General features: G+C 40.7%; 1 protein-coding gene across 2 annotated transcripts in view; it reads left to right on the forward strand.

Moving 5' to 3' along the window:
* Positions 1 to 19475, forward strand: part of Fam185a (family with sequence similarity 185 member A) — a 56396-nt gene that overhangs the window by 7108 nt on the left and 29813 nt on the right. The window contains exons 3-5 of one of the 2 annotated variants that reach the window (XM_021162794.1): positions 1836 to 1928; positions 6898 to 7036; positions 15766 to 15807. In XM_021162794.1, the coding sequence (XP_021018453.1) occupies positions 1836 to 1928; positions 6898 to 7036; positions 15766 to 15807 (274 nt within the window). The remainder of the gene's footprint in view (positions 1 to 1835; positions 1929 to 6897; positions 7037 to 15765; positions 15808 to 19475) is intronic. The other variant, XM_021162795.2, reaches the window with a different exon arrangement.

Raw genomic sequence — 19475 nt, forward strand, 5'->3', positions numbered from 1 at the left:
AGGTGGAACAACAATATGAACTAACCAGTACCCCCGGAGCTCGTGTCTCTAGCTGCATATGTAGCAGAAGATGGCCTAGTTGGCCATCATTGGGAAGAGAGGCCTCTTGGTCTTGCAAACTTTATATGCCCCAGTACAGGGGAAGACCATGGCCAAGAAGTGGGAGTGGGTGGGTAGGGGAGTGGGGGTGGAGGGTATGGGGGACTTTTGGGATAGCATTTGAAATGTAAATGAGAATACCTAATTTAAAAATACTTCTGTTCTGAAAAAAAAAAGAAGAATACTGTAATTTCTTTTCTTCCTTAGAAATGTTTATTCACTCAATGATGCTTCAGTTTGGGTGAATTAATTCCAGTAATTTCAAGATAGAGTCTAATTCTTTTCTTTACTTTGTATTTGTTCTGTGGAAGACTTGTTAAGAGAAAATAAAGCTATGAACCCACAGTGTTTACAAATATACTATCTCAAAAACGAATTAGAAGATCTAAAACTGACACTTGTTCTTCTGGTTTATGGCATTTTGCCTCAAAGTAGAGCGGCTGGGAAGAAGCAGCCTCAATCGAGGATCTATCAGACTGGCCTCCAGGCAGATCTGTGGGGGCCTTTTCTTCATTAATGATTGATGAGGAGGGCCCAGGCCACTGCGGTTGTGCCATCCCTAGGCAGGTGGTCCTAGGCTATATAAGAAAGCAGGCTGAGGGAGCTAATAAGGAGAACTCCCCCATGGTCTTTGCTGACATTCCTGCTCAGTGTAGGCTCTTGCCTTAGACTCCCTCTCCAAAGAACCCAAGTAAACCCTTTCCTCCCCAACATTGGTTTTGTCATGTTTCATCTCAGCGGCAGAGAAAGAAACTAAGACACCAGTCTGCTACTGAGAGAAGTATTCTTGCAATGTGGTCTTAGGTAACTTACACTCATAAATGCAGACACTGGTAAGATAGCTGGCCTAGATTTTTAAAAATATGGTACAATATCATCTTAAATTAGTGATCATCTGTTAATATGTCTTTCACTTATTTGACTTCATACATAGGGTTATGCTATTTTAATAGCAATGCTTACTGCTAAGGAACAGTTAGTAGGTACTGAGCATCTCAGCTAAGCCTTGTTTATCCTTGGAGCATCTTCATTTCTCAAGAGTCAAACTAGGAGGCACCAAAAGGCCTACAGACTCGCTCACAAACACAGCTAAAGTTGTGGAGCTGGGGTTTGACCTTACATTTGTGCTTTCCAGGCTTAAACTTGTCCCAGCTTGCTTTCTTAGCCAAGGAAGACGTATGGTAATGCTGCATTTATTCAGCATCCTTAAGGAATAAAGTATGTGAATGTCACACATTTGCAGTTTTTAAAAATGTAGCATAAAATTTTCCCCCAATAATTCCTGACTTATTTTCACTTTTAAAACTTGTTCATGTTGTGTGGGAATTAGGTGGGTTTCACGTTACAATGTCAGTGTCTTTAAGCCATCGATAGCCTCTTTGGAAAATCTCATGATTTTCTCTCTACACAAATGAGCATGCATATGAACATTTGCTGACAGTGTCATGAGTTCCAGAAACACTCCAGAAATTCACTTAAGGTCAGCTTCAGATCTGAAAGCAGAGTTACTGTGGAAACAGGTCTTTCTAAAAATTCATTGATAACTTGGTTTTTAGATTCACATCTGTGACTATGACAAAGTTAGCAACACTATAAACCAAATTCTTTTGAGAACAGTTTCTTTTTGTCTTTTCAATACTTTGCTTAAATCCCTGGATTATCTTATGGACATGCACAGAAGAAAAAGTGTCATGCAAGCTTACTGTCTCTACCCTCTGTGGTTTTTTGTTTTTCAGAGTCAAAAGTTGCATGTTCAAACCAAAGGAGGCGATGTGATCTGTTGTGGAACAGTTTACGGAAATATAGATATTCACGCCTCGGATAAAAGCGTAAGATTGATGTACTCTCAGTAACTTCTGCTTAGCTCCCCACGAACAGCAGCTGCTACAAAGTTTATGGTGTAATATTTTCTTTTTAGTGCATTTAGTTCTTTAATAAGCTCATATTGATATTTAGTTCATTAGATTCACTAAACCCTTGATAAGTCTGACTTATCTAGAGAGGCTTTTATTTTCATAGTTATAAATTAAAATACCTCATTAAGTAATACCACAAGTATGGGATTTGGATTTTTCTTAGGTGCTGGGTTTACTTGAATACTGTATTCTCCCAGACTTGCTGCCTTATGGCCGTCCTAAGGGTAAATTCTGAAATGATGGTCACTTATGGACAGGACTGATTTAACTCATGGGTTTTGAATGGACAACGCGATGTTGAGAGAGGAGAAAAGGCAGCAGAGGAACTCTGGGATGCATTGGAGGTGGGGTGAGCAGTTGATATGCTCAGAATACATATAATTTCTATATTCATATAGAAATTAAAAAGCGTCTGGAAGCCTGCTTTAGCATTTCCACTAGGTGGCACTGGGAGATAAAGCTTCTACTCTCCAAAGCTCTACCCACACCCCACCCACACAGGGGGTTTGTATTAGTTCATATCACGCTGTTAATAGTAGGGTTAAAATCTGGAGAGTATGCGGTTTTAGTTGCTACTGCAATGAATAGTGTTTTAAATCTTGAAAAAATCTAAATCAGATTGAGGTTATGAGCATATCTTATAGAGTGTTGTTGGTACAACTTTTAAAATTATACTACATTTTATTATTTGCGCGCGCGCGCGCACGTGTGTGTGTGTGTGTGTGTGTGTGTGTGTGTGTGTGTGTGAGAGAGAGAGAGAGAGAGAGAGAGAGAGAGAGAGAGAGCGAGAGCGAGCGAGAGCACTAAGATGCACAGGTGGAGGTCAGAGGAAAACTTGTAGGAGTCAGTTGTCTCCTTTTACCATGTGGGCCTAATGATGCAGTGAGGGTGCCAGGCCTGGCAGCAGCTGCCTTTACACACTGAGCCATCTGCTACTGCCTCGCTGGTGCAGGTAAGCCAGGCGGATTGTTTCTACTGTGTTAAACTCCCATCACTGCTTTCTACAAATCTGTGGGAAGCTGTTTAAACCAAATATTTAAATATGTAATGAACCTTTTAAATGGAACTAGGAAAGTGTTTCACGATCCTGTAGCCTCGTTCTCTGCCCTTGGAGATGACCTTTAATTTTGCTGGTCAGATGACTGTCTCCTTAGAAGTATAGCAGGCACATCCAATAACTTTGAAGGTCCTCCAAATTCAACCCTTGTGTTAATTGCCAGTGTTATTTGAAATGATATTACATGTAATGTTACTGTAATGTTACCTGCTCTCTGTGGAGGGCAGTGCATATATGTGCATGTAGGTGAAAGGTCAGTGTCGACATGGGATGTCTTTCTCAATCACTCTTCACCTTGTTTTGTTCTTTCTTTTGTATTTTTTGGTTTTTCGAGACAGGGTTTCTCTGTGTAGCCCTGGCTGTTTGGAAACTCACTCTGTAGACCAGGCTGGCCTCGAACTCAGAAATCCACCTGCCTCTGCCTCCTGAGTGCTGGAATTCAAGGCCTGAGCCACCACTGCCCAGCTACCTTGGTTTTTGAGACAGTGCTTCTGTGAATTTTGGCTAGGTTGGCCCCCCAGTGAGCTCCAGGGGACCTGCCTGTCTCCACTTTCCCAGCACAGGAGTTATAAACTTGGGGCACTGGGATTTTGCATGGGTGCTGGGAATCCAAACGCAGGTGCCGTGGCAGATGCCAAACACTGAACTGTTAGCGCCTCAGCCCCAGCCCAGTGTTACACGCTTCCCATCAGATACGAGTGCCAGACATTTAAATCATGCTGTTTGGAGTAATTTGACCACATTATTAATTTGCTCCAGCTGTTATGGAGAATTGAATATTTCTTTAATCCTATTTCCTGTTCAACTACTTTGTTTCTTGCCTGTTTGGTAATGCACAAAAGACATACATTTTTCTGCCTTTCTTCCATAGTATTAACTTTTAAAACATATTTGAAATTTTATTTAAAGACATAAAATACTAGTTAAGAGCGCACATTGAGAATTAAAGTTCCTGATTCAACTGTTTACTTAGTTTTGTGACTTTTGACAAGTCACTTAACATTGGTGTGTTTCAGTTTTCTGGAAAATGGGGTAATAGTAATGGACCTGTCTGAGAACATGGTTAGGAGGGCATCAGTACATGTTTAGTGCTAGCACAGGGCCTTGCCTGTGGCTGACTCTGATACAGGCTTGCTTACAGTGAGGATAAAGGTAAAAGAGGCACAGGAGAGTCAGCCAGAGCCTCACTTCCCTGAACCTGCTTCTCACGGTTTGAGAAACGAATGGAAGTATTGCCTTGCTTATCCAACAAACGAGAAAGAGAAAATTAAATGCCCATCATAAACAATAGCTCTGTCTGTTGTGTGGCTGTTTTAAATGATATTAATTTTGAATCAACCTTGTAACATAACAGAGTAGAGACATTTATGTCATGTGACTGTAGGTTAAAATGATGACCAGCTGCGCTTTTCTTTCTGTTTGGACTACGGAGTCACAGCACTTCCTGTTTATATAATATAACCATTGTGCATATATATAAATTAACTAAGTATAGGGAAAATCCCTCCTGATGTAAAAATTAATTTTAGCAGCACCTCTCAGGAAGGAATTTGTTTTCTGAGCTCCCTTTTGTTCTTTCTTTAAATAACTTCTGTTAAAAATCAGAGAATACAGTTTAATCTAGGGTGTCTACATGTGACAGTTTATCCACTGATATTATGACTATGAATAAGGTTTTATCAGTCTATTGCTGTCAGCCATGCTAGCCCAAGCTTAGTCGTTTGAGTTGGTATCTGATACGGTTCAGGATCCATGGCCCTGGTGTGCTACTCTTTGCTCCTGGAAGTTGTGTGGAGTGATTGGCAGCTCTGTTGTGTTGGGTGTGCTGGGATTTACCTGCTTTTGTTGGCTTTGTAGTGCCGGGTGTCTGCTGGCTTCCTAGGACATATTTAGTTTTTAGTGAACAGTTCAGGTCCTTGGCATTGTCCACGTGCTCATAAAGAGTGCCTTGAAATCTGCTTTATTTAATGTGGGGAGCAGAATCTAAGTGTGAGCACACTTCAGCTAATTCAATGTTTCAAATACTGTTTCACGGTTCATCTTTGGTGCTCTCTAAAACAGCCCCATTCTCTATTGAAAGGCGAGAACATGGCATTTTGTTGACTGTTTTATGGAAATTCTTGGAAAGTGTGAAACCATGAATACTAAGCAAATTTTCATGAGTAGTCTTTGTAGGTGGAGTTTTTTTTTTTTTTTTCTTGAGTTCTTTCCTTTACTGTAAGCGTATGGAAGATAAAACATTTATATTCTGATAAATCCATTTATAAGTAAAATACCCCCATTTTTGGTGACAGATTTGTTGAAACTAGATTTAAAGTAAAAGTTTCTATCAGCCCATATATAAACAAGTGGTTATAAAGCAATATTTTTATGTACTTTGTTAAAAAATATAGAAAATGATAAAGTTACATACTGTGAATCTAGAGGTCATAAGACCCCCTGAGTACACATCTCTCTTGTTTTGTCCTGGTGTCTTTAATATTTCATTCTTGAAATTCAGTCTTGTCTGATGACATTTGTTAATGTTCTTAACGGTTTCTGGGGAGTGTGGGAGTGGGTGCTGATGACAGTGTGTTTACAATGGTAGTGCTGCTTGTTTAAATGACCGGGTGTACTGCTTTTTGTTCATGGGCAGAATTGTGGCAAGCCATCCTTGTAATTGAGAGTGCAGTGTCAACCCCTTCATATGAACACGTACTTGTTTATCACATGTGGGTGATGTGGGACTCTTCTCTTTGTTCTCTGTAGTAAACAGTATTTGAAACATAAATACACATTGAATTTTGTCAGATAAATTTAAGGATAGGTATTAAAGTCCTCTCTTATTTACTGGAAAGCTACCAGTTTATAAGGTGGAAATGTTTTAGAAGTTTATAGTTACTGTGCTAACATGTAAGAAAAGTTGTGCATCTCAGCGAAATCAAAATGTGTTCATGAATTTGAATAGAAATAACTGCATTTGGCTCTTAAGTCAGGTAAAAGATACCAGCATCGTCTGTAAAAAGCTTCATGCTCCCTCCGAGATGCTGTGCATTTTCCCTTTGAAAAAAACCGTGAGGTACAGACAGGCTGCTCCTCCATTTAGTCCTACCGTTCACTGTTGGATGAAGGTAGAGCCAGATGTAAGAAAAAGAATGAAAACAGCGCAGAGAACATAATTAATATAAGAATGAATAAGATAAGCAAAGGAATTGAGTGGTCATATGGAGATAAGTATGCGTGTGGAAATTTTTCCTAATACAAATAAATTACTTGAATTAATGAGTTTATTGTGGTTGCTCGATTAAGGTCAAATATAAAAGTCGAGATAATATAAACTTTTAAGAGATATTGTGTAAGAGTGCTTTTCAAATATCTGGTGGGAATAAACTAATAAGACAAAGTCTACATAGAAAACATAACAAACCTTGTTCAGAGAAAGTAAAGAAGGCATAAATCAATGGAGGGTTGCATATTGGCTCTGTTTCCCATCTCAGAGAATGCATGTTGCTCAGTCTTGCAGTTGTCAAGGTGACTGTACTTCTCCTGACGCTGGTCTTCGATCTAGAGCCGTGGGTCTCAACTTCCCAATGCTGCGACCCTTTAATACAGTGCCTCATGTTATGGTGACCCCCGGCCATAATATTATTTCGTTTTAGTATTACTTCCCAATGGTAATTTTGCTACTGTTATGAATCATAATGTAAATATCTGATATGCAGGATGTCTGAAGTGCGACCCCGACGGGGGCTGTGGCTCAGATCGAGGGCTGCTGTTCTAGATAAACTGCTTTGGTTGTTTATACTTTGTTTTATAATGAACTGATAACGCTCTCTCTCCTACTAGACTGTGAGCATAGAGAAACTTCAGGGAAGTTGTGTTAATATATCTACGGAGGATGGTTTGCTGCAAGCCAAGTATCTTTATACAGAATCTTCCTTTCTGTCTTCTGCTGCTGGGAATATTGCACTAGGAAATGTTCATGGTAAGCTGACAGAGGCCTAGTATATCTTAGACTTTACACATGGCATAAAAGAGATGACTGTACAGTTAAAGCAAGATCAGGAACTGACCTACATAATAAATTGTAGAATAGCCATCCTTAAAAAAAAAATCTATGAAGGTAAAATATCTTACAAACTAATTTAATTTAATTTTGAAGAGAATTTGGAAATTATGCTATTTTATATAAAGCTAATAGTAGTTCTGATTTTTTTAAAGATTTTTATTATTTTAGTATGCTGTGCATGGATGTACACATGTCATCTCTCCAGCCCCAGTAGTTGATATTTAAACATATTTTATAAGACGAAACAATATCCAAGAGATGAAATAAAAGCAATGTTAATAAAGGTGGAATTCTTAGCGGTTACTTTCCATGCTATGAGAGGTTAAATGAATTAAACATTTGGGTAGATCAGAATATAGAGACTCTATGATACTAGTTTTGGGTACACTACATTAATGTGTATTTCTCCTAGCACAGGTCCTCTTAGCAATGTGCTATTTCAGTTGCCTTTGAGTGTTCTGTTGTGATTTCCACAGCATATATCCACAGAGAGCAACATTACTTACTTAATGTTTGCATTGTGGAAAAAGAAAGTGATAACACACAATGTTGACATAATCTGGCCAAAGGCCTACTGGTGGTCGGTGTTATTCTGCTGTTTTATATCTCCACAGAGCTGAGGATTCAGGTCCAGGTGTATGCTCTGCAGTACATAGGGTAGTATTAAGACCCACTTAATCCTTGAAAACAGTACAGTCTGTGCACATCTGCTAAGTGTCTGCTGGGCCTTCTCCAGGAAGTGTGGACTTGAACATTTTTCCATGCATGGCCCGCTCATTTCACTTCTTAGTAAGGCTGGATATCGGTGTCCATACATTTTGGCAGCACTCCCACGTTTTAGAAGTAGGCACAAATTATTAAGTTGTATTAGAATGTGGTTACTGCTAGTCATGCTAGCAAGGAACACATCAGCAAATAGTCTTCTGTTAAAAAAAAAAAAGTGTACTTAGGTAATTACTAGAATAACCTTTGCACCTCAACGTAATGACTGAGCCTCAACAGTCCCTACGTTGATAACATGTATTTGAACCTAAAATAGAGCAGAGCTATACCTTAGTAGTAATGCAGTAGTGAGAAGTAATAGTTTGTAATTTCATGTTTTAAATGACTTTTAATAAACATTACACTTCTATGGGGATCATAATTAAGGTATTTGTTTGGTTGGAGCCCACCGCTCAGCCCTGCTCAAGCACAAGCTGGGAAAAGCCATCTGCCCTCCTTCTCCCAACCCAGTCTGCACTGAAATAACTCTAAAGGAAGTGTCCAAAAGGCACTCCTGGCAGCCAGTGCAACGTGCCTTCTGACATGACCACCTACCCAAATGCCCTCCAAGCTGCCTAGCTTCTGACCATGCTCAGGCACAGTCCCAGCTCCTGGCTGACACATCATCACACCTCGCCGCCTGAGAACTAGAAAACTTCCCTGCCTTTCCTCAGCCCTGTTCTTGGGGACTGTAATCAACTGGGGAGTTGTGCCAATCTGATATGGCCTGTATTGCATTTGATAGAAAAGACATATTAGTATTATAAATAATATACAAGTAGGTTTTGGTGTAAAACAGTTCCCTACCAAGATAGATATTGATTGACCAACACTACAGGAAAAACAACTGTTTTCTATTCTGCTTTATGCCATGTTCATATTCAATACATTAATGCTTTTTAAATATTTTATTTCTTTCATTTTAGACAGGCAGAATGGAATTTGGGAAATTTTACCACTAATTGAACACATTTGTAGATCGAATGATTAAAGTAGCTGAAATAAATATTGCTAGTTATAAGAGTTTTGTTTTCTAAGGTCTTTGAATATTTATTGACTTTAATATGAAGTCAAGTATACTTCCTTACATGGTTTAAATAAGTCTCTTAAGCACTGTTGCCTTAGGTAGGATTTCCCTGAGAGAACACTGAGATGGAAATAAGAATGCAGTGTTTACTGGAAAGACCTCTTGGGCCCCGTGCCATGTCAGGGCAAGAAGCCCCATCTCCATGGAGAAGGCAGACTATGATAGACTTTCAGCAGTCCCAAGTACAGCTCTGAAGCTGACAGGGTTCCTCAGAGTTGCCTCAAGTTATAGTGAGGGAAACTGGAGTTTTATATCCCAGGCCATCAGATCCCAGCTGCTCCAGGAAGGAGTGTGATCTTGGGCCAAGATGGCTGTCTTCAGTTGAAGCGGTTTCCAAAGAGGTCTGTCCTCAAAGGGCTGTGTGCCAGCAGTTCTCTCCGCATCTATGAACAAAAGCCCTTCAGGTATAAAGGAGGCTCTGCATGATGAATCATAGCCTCTGCTACGGTTAAATTTATTCACTGAATGCACTTACTGACAGGCTACCGTGTGTCCGGTATCTAGGAGCCAGGAGTGCAGAGTTGGGCAGGAAATAAATGGTAGCCGTCTTTAAAGAATGCACAGTTGAGTGGAAGGAGTTCTGTTTCACTTCCTCAGGCCCCTCCCACCTATCTGCTGGTGCTGTCCATTGTCACTCTGTGTCAAAGCAACGATCTCACAACTCCTTTTATAGCTTTGGTGCATGAGTAAGCAGGAATAAGAGGGGAATTTTATTCAGTTACTTCCATGTTATTCAGCCAGTTTCTCCCTCTATCCCGTGGTCCTTAGCTCTGTTTCTTTTCCAGTACAGGTGAAAGAGATTAGAAAGAGACTCTAACTCATTCTGTACACCCAGTGCTTTGACTATTTTAAATCACTTGGGTAAACCAACATCGCTTGCTCCCTCTCCTGTGATTACCTGGCCTCCATCCTTGTTCTAAGAGCTTTTAGGCACCATGTGCTGTTGAAGCTTAGAGTATCAAGGTGGGATGGATGGAGGGGCAATAAGGGTCCACATCCTGGTAAGATCCTGAACATATATTTCAGTGAATTCCTTGTTCTCACCCTCTCAGCAGATGGTTGTATAACACATACCATAAAAATATTGGCTATATTTGAGCTTAAGATCCTAAACTTTTTTCCAACATAATATTTTTATTAATTCTTTGATTGAGGATTTAACACCATACACCCCTACCAAGGATTTCCCAGTTCTTTTCAGTCCCTTGCTCTAATGACCTCCCCCACATCAAAAAAAAATAAAAATAAAAATAAAGATCAGATATGTTCTCAGTATTCTCACTGGGGCATGGTCAAACTCTCAGGGGCCTACTCTCTAAATGAAGCTGAGTCCTTCCAGTCCCTGCTGGAAGTCTCTCCAGCCCTCCTCTCATGGGGGGCGATGCTCCAGAGTCCTATCACAGTTCTTAAGAGTTCTCTATGATAGCTTCCTGTCTAGGCTGTTGCTATTTGGGGAGAAGGGGAGGAAGGGAGGGGTTGTCACAGAAGTCTTCCATGTCCCTTTTTCTCAACTGTATCTGCAGTCATCTATATCACTGCAAAAGTAGCTTATTTACTCTTTATGGATCATGGGAGCATGGTCCCATAGTTTCTAATGGTGGTCAACACAGACCACTAACAGGGCTCCCAGTTGCCGTAGGGCCACAGACCCAGATAAGGCCCACTGATGCAGCTGCAATCACGGATGGACATCAAGATGGCTTCTAGACTCAGCATAGACCATGGACATCTGCCTGGCATTTGGTGGCAACATGGGCCAAGAACATCAACACAGACCCAGCTGCAGTAAGACCACGGACCCAGACATAGCCCTTGGTGACATCACTGGCCCAGACAACACCATAGCCTTAGGTGACCATGCAAGCCACCCACATCAATGTGGTCCCCAGTGGCAGCATTTTGCATGGACATCAACATGATTTCAGGCTGCAGCATATACCAAGGGCCTTTGGTGGTAGCATAGGCTATGAACATCAACATAGACTGGGGTACATTAAGGACCCAGACATGGCCTCTGTCACCATGCACTCGGGTAGTAGTGCAGGCCACTCAGATTCCTCAGGTCTCTAGCAGCAGCATGGCCCACAAACATAAACATGGCTTCAGGCAGCAATGCCGAACAGGGACCTCTGCTGGTCTTCAGAGATGACACGGGCCATGGATATCAATTCAGACCCCACCTTGTAGCAGGACCTCAGACCCAGACATGGCCTTCAACAGCATGGTCTACACTGAGGTCTCAGGTGGGAGCTCAGGCCACTCACATCAGTATGGTCCCTGGAGGGCCCAGGAACATCAGCATGGACTCAGGCTGTGGCACAGGCCACGAACATCTACATGTCATCAGGTGACAACACGGTCCTCCACATCAGCTGGACCCCAGCTACATCAGGGCCCCTGACTCACACATGCCCTCAGAGTATCATGGGACATGGTGGTAACCTCAAGGAGGTCTACTGTAGAAAGTGTGCTGTTCTCATCTGGGGCCTCTGCCCAGAGCTAGGATGATCCCGCAGCTGGGCACCTTGTTCCGGGGCTGAGTCTGCATGTGCTTAAGCTCCTGGCTGCTGTACACCAGCCTGTTGACCCACTGGGCAACGACTTGATCACCATCCACCTCAGCCCTCTCTCACCCATCACCAGTGCTGCCTCTCTCCACAGCATGTGCACAACTCTGCTACCCTCGCTTCCACCCATTACTTCATCTCTCCCTCACCCTGTATCCCTTCCCTTCCCGAACTGGCGCTGGCCCAGTAGGCTGGCTGACTGCACCCAGAGGAGCGAGGGCAGGCCAGCCTGGCCGGCTTCTGCCTCCCAAACTTATTTTTATGAGAAAACGTGTTGCTATTTCTGAGCATCTTTTAAAAATAGATATAAACTTTGAGAATATATCTAAGACCTGCCTGTTCAGGATTTATTTAGTTTTGCTGCTGCTGCTGCTTTTTTTTTTTTTTTTTTTTTTGAGGTTTAAACTGATTTTTCTTAGCTGAAAGAATCTAACATATAGTTCCTAGAAGTCTTTCTACATAGCTCTGAATAAAAGCCGGCCTTTTGGTAAATTGTACTGAGTTTGAGTACATGACTTCTTCCCATATGCCCCTAGACAGAGTGTTTACAGATGCTGTCTATTGTGGAGGTGGCATAGATGGTTCAGCATGTTCTAAGGAGGGAGGAAGAGAGGCACACAGGTATCACTGGACTCTGGCAGTCATGTCTCCTATTGTCTCTCTCATAAACATCTGTACCCCTTTCCTCTGTCTCTAGTGTCGGTATTCTCCAGGCTCACGGATGTCTCCGTCCCACTGCATGCTGTATATTCTTGGGTCTTAGCCACTCCTGCATCTTGATGATTCAGCTTGCATCTTTAACCTTGACCTCCTAGGTGAGACCTCATCCCACTACCCAACACACACAGCCAGTGGGTTTTCACGGGCATCTCAGATTCTCATCTCATTTCCCACCCCTTCTGCAGCCTCCGGACCTCATCCAGAGTATCTCTCTATTTACACTTGCAAGTTTTTGTTGCCATAGCCCCATGCTATGAACCCACGACATATTTTTAATTCTCCTCTCATCTCCCTTTACTCAGCCACTAAATTTAAGTTTCACAAATCTCCTAAATGTTGATTCCGTCTCTCCCATCTTTTTCCTTTGGCTCTAGCCTTCTGCAGACTCTGTCACTTGTCACCTCTTAGTAGAGCAATAGTTCTGCCTCTAGCCTTGCCTTCTTCAAACCCATCTCCCTCATGTAGTGATAGTGGTTTATTAGAAACTCATTGAACACACTATTCTTCTGAAACCGTTTTAACTTCCTGCTTGGGCTCTGCCTTCTCTTCCAAAATTGTATGAATCCTCACCTTTTGTTATGTATGGTTCTAAACTATTTTATACCCCTGAAACCTGTATCAGAGCCTTGGGTCATAATGACTACATCTTTATATTCCACGTGAAATGCTTTTCCCAACATTTTAAACTAACTCTCTCTCTCTCTCTCTCCCCACCCCCCGCCCCTATCTCTGGCTTTCCATTGTCTATAAATCATTGCTTAGTTATATACCCCTAAAGAGAAAGGACCATGTTTTGCTTCTAAATTCTTAGCATTTGCCCTTGTGACTTACAGATAGCAAGTGCCCTCCTTCCTATCTCTCCCATGTACCACCTCAAAACCATCCAAAGGGCTACCTCTGCTGGGGATATTTGAAGGGCTCTGTCTAGATCCTGAAGGTGTATGTACTGTTTAACCACAATCATATTCTTTTGCTGGAGAAAAACAGTATTTTTACCTTTGAATTGAATCATTTGTTTTCTCTAACCATGTGAAAATGAAGGTTGAGAGATTAGAAAAAACTATGTTTTCTTAAATACTGGAATTCCTGGGAAAGTTGTACGACTAGAGAATATCAGAAAACACAGAGGCCATATGGTTCTGATTTTCTAGGGAGTAAAAACCTTTTCCTAAGCTTGACTTAAATAGTTGATGCATTTATTATTACAGAGATCAGTATGAGATAGATGAAAACAAAGAGTAGATAATTATGCTAATTATGCCCATTGTTCATTTGTACACTTTTATGTGTTCTGTTTTATTCTACGAAATAGCCAAGGCAGAAATTCACTTGTATATTCTGAATTCTTTGGACTATTTCTGTTTAAGGTAGAGATTTTTAAAAATATTTTGGTGTTTATTGAAAATACATTTTTGTGTTTTTTAATATATATTAACATAAATAATATATATAGTTATACACTTTGCCCCAACTTTTCCTTCCTTCAACCCCTCTCATGTTCCCTCCTCAAGTTGATGGCCTCTTTTTCTTTGATTATTATTATTGTGCATATTTAATGCATATTATTATTGTGCATATTCATTATTGAATTTTTTTTGAAATTTTCTTTATAATCATTCTTTAGATTCATAATCTTTTTGTTACATTGTTTTGGTTTTTTTTTTTACTGCCTATAGAACTCTAATAGTCAAGAGGGATGTTATTAGATACATGTCACTATAATGAGAAGTTATTAGATACATGTCACTATAATGAGAAGTAGTCTTCATTCTCTATTGATCTTAAACTTTTGTCTTATAGCTGTAAGAATCATTTTGTCAAGACTTCATATCATACCCACTAGTGACTACTTTGAGAGAATCATATTTTCATCTAAAAATAATATTTTGCTACACTAAGACTATTGTAAATGAATGGGGCTCAGTTTTCTTGTGTATGGGTGCCTGGACTCACTGGCTTAACTGGTTATAAAACTGTGTCTTAGATCTAGAGTACCCTAGCTGGGTCTCTAACTCAACATCTCTCATAGGATTATACTCACAATGCCATCCTGGGCTGTGAGCTCTTATCAGTGTTCAGTGATGGTGAAAATGACTCCATGCCTACTTTTGGCTGTTGCCCTGTTAGCCAGAGGCCTGTTGATTCCCTTGTCCAGTGGCCAGTTTCAAAGGGCAATTGACAATGTGCTGTCTGACTTCCATGAGAACAGTAGAGGACTAGAAATACAGAATCATAACCTTTTTATAACCTAACCATGGAAATGACAGCCCACAACCTTTAGGCAAGTCACTGAGGTCTGGCCTGCACATGATGGAAGGCCATGCACAGGGCATGGGTGCTAAGAGGAAGGAATAGTGGAAGCCATGTTAGAAGCTGCATGCTTTTGGCCACTGTTGGCATGTGATGGTGAGACTATATTTGAAAGTTGGAAGAGAGTATTTAGAGCACACCAATGAAGTAATAGTTACTTAACACATTAACAAGATATTCAAAGCCTCGTAATGTCCTAAGACATCAAAATAATTTTATGGATTTCTCCATTAAAACCATGTTCTTATCCCTACACAAATGTACCCTTGTTCACATGAGATGGAATGCTGGACCTTTACAGGGAGTTTTGCCCTCACGCATGCCTAACTACTGAGCAGCAAATCAGATGTCCTCTTTTTTACTTTCCACAGAAATTGACATACTATTATTTACAAAATAGATGAAATAAAATTACTCTGGATTAATTCTGAATTCAAGTTATTCCTTGTTTGTGTAGTTTTGAATTATATTAGAAAATATGAAGTTATTGCATACATTTTGGGGGAAGAAGCTATGAATTTCTGATTCTAGAAGTACTGGTGCCCACAAACACACATGTGAAGAACAGTCCTGTTTTTAAGCTAAGTGAGCTGAGAAGAATGGTTATAATACCCTATCGTCATTCTGGAAAATTTATTTCATTGCAGAGTGCAGAGCTTTGAAGTTTTCTCCTCTGCTAGGCATACATCTGTGCATTCATTATCCTTATCCCAAACCAGTTTAACTCTTGGCTCAGAAGCCACTTTAATCCAGCAGACATGGCAAGTGGCCTGAAAAAAAAAAAGAAGACATTTCTATGAAATATTTGTGTTCCTTGATTAAAACATGGATTTGTACAGCTGTGTCTAGTTAATGAATTGATGTTTATGTTGAAAATATGTAAGGAGGACCTTTTGAGTATTCTTGACAGGCTTTTTGGGTGCAGTTATCTTTCCTCCATGTGTAAGAATGGTTGTTTTGTAGTTATGCTATAAAATCTTGAGGTCTGGAGAGGGAGGTGAAGGTTATATGCCTAACGTCATTTGTTTCAGAATTGCCACTAACTCAACTGGATTCCTGATACTGACAAAATGACCACAAGAGAAGTAGTAGTCGTAAGTGACCTGTGGATGTACAGTTATGCATTGGGATTCTCTCTAGCACAGTTCCCTCTCTAGTATCTATGGTAACTTAGAATTCTTGTTTTCTCTCTTTTGCAGGAAATATCATCTTACAAAGCAAGATGGGTAACATAACAGTGGGTATGTGTCAAGATGCTGCTTGGCAGTGGCTTACATCAGCTGTAGATGTGACACTTTATTAAAGTCTGTAGTTTATCTCACAAGCCTTACATGGTATGCTGTAGGTCATGTGTGGACAGACCAGTCTAAATATATCTACTCAGAGAAAATGACCAGGATCTAGTGTTGAGAACGAAAATCTTGGGAATTTCTTGAGTTCTTTAAATAGCTACATTAACTCTCTCAAAGAAAGGTATAGTAACATGTGTGTGTGTACACATATGTATGTATGTATGTGTGTATGTGTGTGTATGTGTGGATATATAAATTTCCAAAACTATTGTCATTTGAAGTCAACTGTTAGTACACCAATACCTTTTCATCTATATCTATGGGTGTCTTCTATGTGTCTGGAATTCTTTTAGTACTAGGGAATATATTGGTCAGTAAGACTGCTCATTTTGTCACTGGGCGGTGGTGGCACACGCCTTTAATCCCAGCACTTGGGAGGGAGAGGCAAGCAGATTTTCTGAGTTTGAGGCCAGCCTGATCTACAAAGTGAGCTCCAGGACAGCCAGGGCTACCCAGAGAAACCCTGTCTTCAAAAACAAAACAAAAACAAAAACAAAACCAAGACTACTCATTTTGTCTAGGAACTGTCACCTCTGAGTGCCAGGTAGAAGAAGAAATATGAATAACAAAAGGTGATTTCAGATCACTGTAGGTGCAGTGAAGACAAAGTAATGAGATAGAGATTGCTTATGAAAAAAAGTAACGTCAGTTAGATAATTGGGTAAGAGGGAAAATTTTAACTGAGATTACCAAAGTAATGACTAAAAGGCTTGCAAAATTATGTGTACAGAGCTTCCACACAGAGAGATAGCGAGAACATTCCATTACAAATGCAGTGTGTTGTAGCATGATGACTGTTTACTTTACAGCTAGTATTCACTCATAACTGAGTACATCCCATGTTTGTCTTTCTGGGTCTGGGTCTGGGTTACCACACGCCAAGTAATGTTTTCCTAGCTCCATCCATTTTCCTACAGATTTAATGACGTCATTGTTTTTAACAGCTGAGTAATACTCCATTGTGTTGTACCTTTCTTTATCCGTTCTTCTGTTGAGGGACTCTAGGTTGTTTCCAGTTTTTGGCTACTTTGAAAAAGCTGCTATGAACATAGTGGGGCAAGCTTCCTTGTGATAGGATGGAGCACCCTTTGGGTGTATGCCCAGGAGCAGTATAGCTGGGTATTAAAATAGATCAATCCCCAAATTTCTGAGAAACCACTATATTGATTTCCACAGTGGTTGTATAAGTTTGCACCCCACCAGCAGTGAAGGAGTGTTCCACTTGCTCCACATCCTTGCCAACATAAGCTGTCACTTGAGTTTTTATCTTATCCATTCTGACAGGTGTAAGATGGAGTCTCAAAGTAGTTTTGATTTACTTTCCCTGTTGGCTAAGGATGTCTAACATTACTTTACGTGCTTCTCAGTCACTTAAGATTCCTTTGTTGAGAATTTTCTGTTTAAATCTATAGCCCGTTTTAAAATTGGATTATTTGCTTTGTTGATGTCTAGTTTCTTGAGTTCTTTATGTATTTTGATATCAACCCTCTGTCAGATGTGGGGTTGGTGAAGGTATTTTCCCATTCTGTGGGCTGCCATTTTGTTCTATTGAAGGTGTGCTTTGCCTTAAAGAACCTTTTGAGTTTCATGAAATCCCAATTTATTAATTGCCTGCACTGTTGGTGTTCTATTTGGGAAGTCTATTCCTATGCCAATGCATTCAAGGCTATTCCTCACTCTCTCTTCTATCAGTTTCAGTGTGTCTGTTTTTATGTTGAGGTCTTTGATCCACTTGGACTTGAGTTTTGTGCAGAGTGATAAATATTGAAGTATTTGCATTTTTCTACATACAGACATCCAGTTAGACCAGCACGGTTTGTTGAAGATACTTTCTTTTCTTTATCAAAAATCAGTTGTTTATAGGTGTGTGAATTTATACCTGGATCTTTGATTCCATTCCATTGATGAAGGTCTTATGAAGGTCTTATGTCAGTCCCATGTGGTTTCTATGTGTAGTACAACTACACAATGAGGGATGTGATGCCTCTGGATTTTTTTTTTTTTTTTTTTTTGTACATTATTGCTTTAGCTATTCTGGGTGTTTTGTTTTTCCATGTGAAGTTGAGTATTGTTCTTTCAAGGTCTGTAAAGAATTCTGGTGGAATTTTGGTGGGGATTACATTGAATCTATAGATGCTTTTGGTAGTAAAGCCGTTTTCATTATATTAATCTTTTTAGTATGGGAGGTCTTTCCATCTTCTGATATCTTCTTCAATTTCCTTCTTCAAAGACTTGAAGTTTTATTATACAGTTCTTTCATATTACAATTCACAGACCCAGAAAGGCTAAGTAACAAGGAAGGCTTCTGGAGGAACACAAAGATCTCCCTGGGAAGGGGAAATAGAATAGATTTATGGGTGGATTGGGGTAGGTAGGTGGACTGAGGTAGGTAGGGTTGGAAACAGGAAGGATCAGGGAATACTGGGAGAAACAACTGGGATTAGGGACCCTTTAGGGGGCAAGGTAGAACCTAGTACAATAGGGACTCATGGAGTCTATGAGAGAACATGAAGCCTGAAGCTGCCATCTTCTGTAACCAGGCAAGACCTCTAATGGAGGGATTGGGACACCAACCCAGCCACAAAACTTTCGACCTAAATTTTGTCCTGCCTGCAGAGTATTCTGTGACCAGCCATCAGAGAGATTTCATCCAGCAACTCATGGATGCAGATACAGAGTCCCATAGCAAACATTAGGCAGAGCTCAGAGGGTTCTGCAGAGCAGGGGAGGAAGGCTTGAAGACACCACAAGAAGACAGCCTATAGAATCCACTGACCAGGATTCATGGGGCCTCACAGAGATCAGAGAGCCTTTGATGTCCTTTCCATATATGGCTGAGTAGCTTGGTGTTCTTATGAGATTCCTAACAGTGGGAGGAGGGGCTGTCCCTGGCTCTTTGGCCTGCTTGTGGGTTGCCTCCTACTGGGTTGTCTCATCCAAGCTTGATGTGATGGTATATGTCTCATCTTATTGTAGCTTGTTATATTGGGTTTGGTTAATGTCCCTGGGAGGCCTGTTCTTTTCTGAGGGGATCTGGTATGGGGGGGGGGGGAGGAAACTATAGTCCAGATGTAATATGAGGACTAATAATAATAATAAAAGTGAATGGGTGTAGCATTTTTGAGGTGTATAAGGAAGGCCTGTGGAGGACACAGTGAGAGATGAAGTGCTACTGGATCTTAGACCCTTGTGTGTGGCCCTTAGATTTATCACAAGAAGGTTCAGATGGTGGGTGTCATTCCTTCAAATTCAGGATGCTCAACCTATAGTAATGCCCTTTCTAGGACAAAGGGCCATCCTGAAGTTAAAGTGAGTGAACGGAGAAAGCAGGGCCTATGGTGTGGCGGTGAGCAGGGTTGCTGGCAGAATCGCTTGCCTCACTCTGCTTTAGCTTCCCATGCTTCCTCTTCAAGGCATCGCCAAAGCTGGGTTTCATCTACTAAAAGGCCAACATTAAAAACTGGTGGGATTGCAAGCTTGTAAGACCACTCTAGAAATCAGTCTGGTGGTTCCTTAGAAAACTGGATATAGTACTACCGGAGGATCCCGCAATACCT

The sequence above is a fragment of the Mus caroli genome, chromosome 5 (genome assembly GCF_900094665.2).
Source record: "Mus caroli chromosome 5, CAROLI_EIJ_v1.1, whole genome shotgun sequence".
In the NCBI taxonomy this organism is placed as follows: Eukaryota; Metazoa; Chordata; class Mammalia; order Rodentia; family Muridae; genus Mus; species Mus caroli.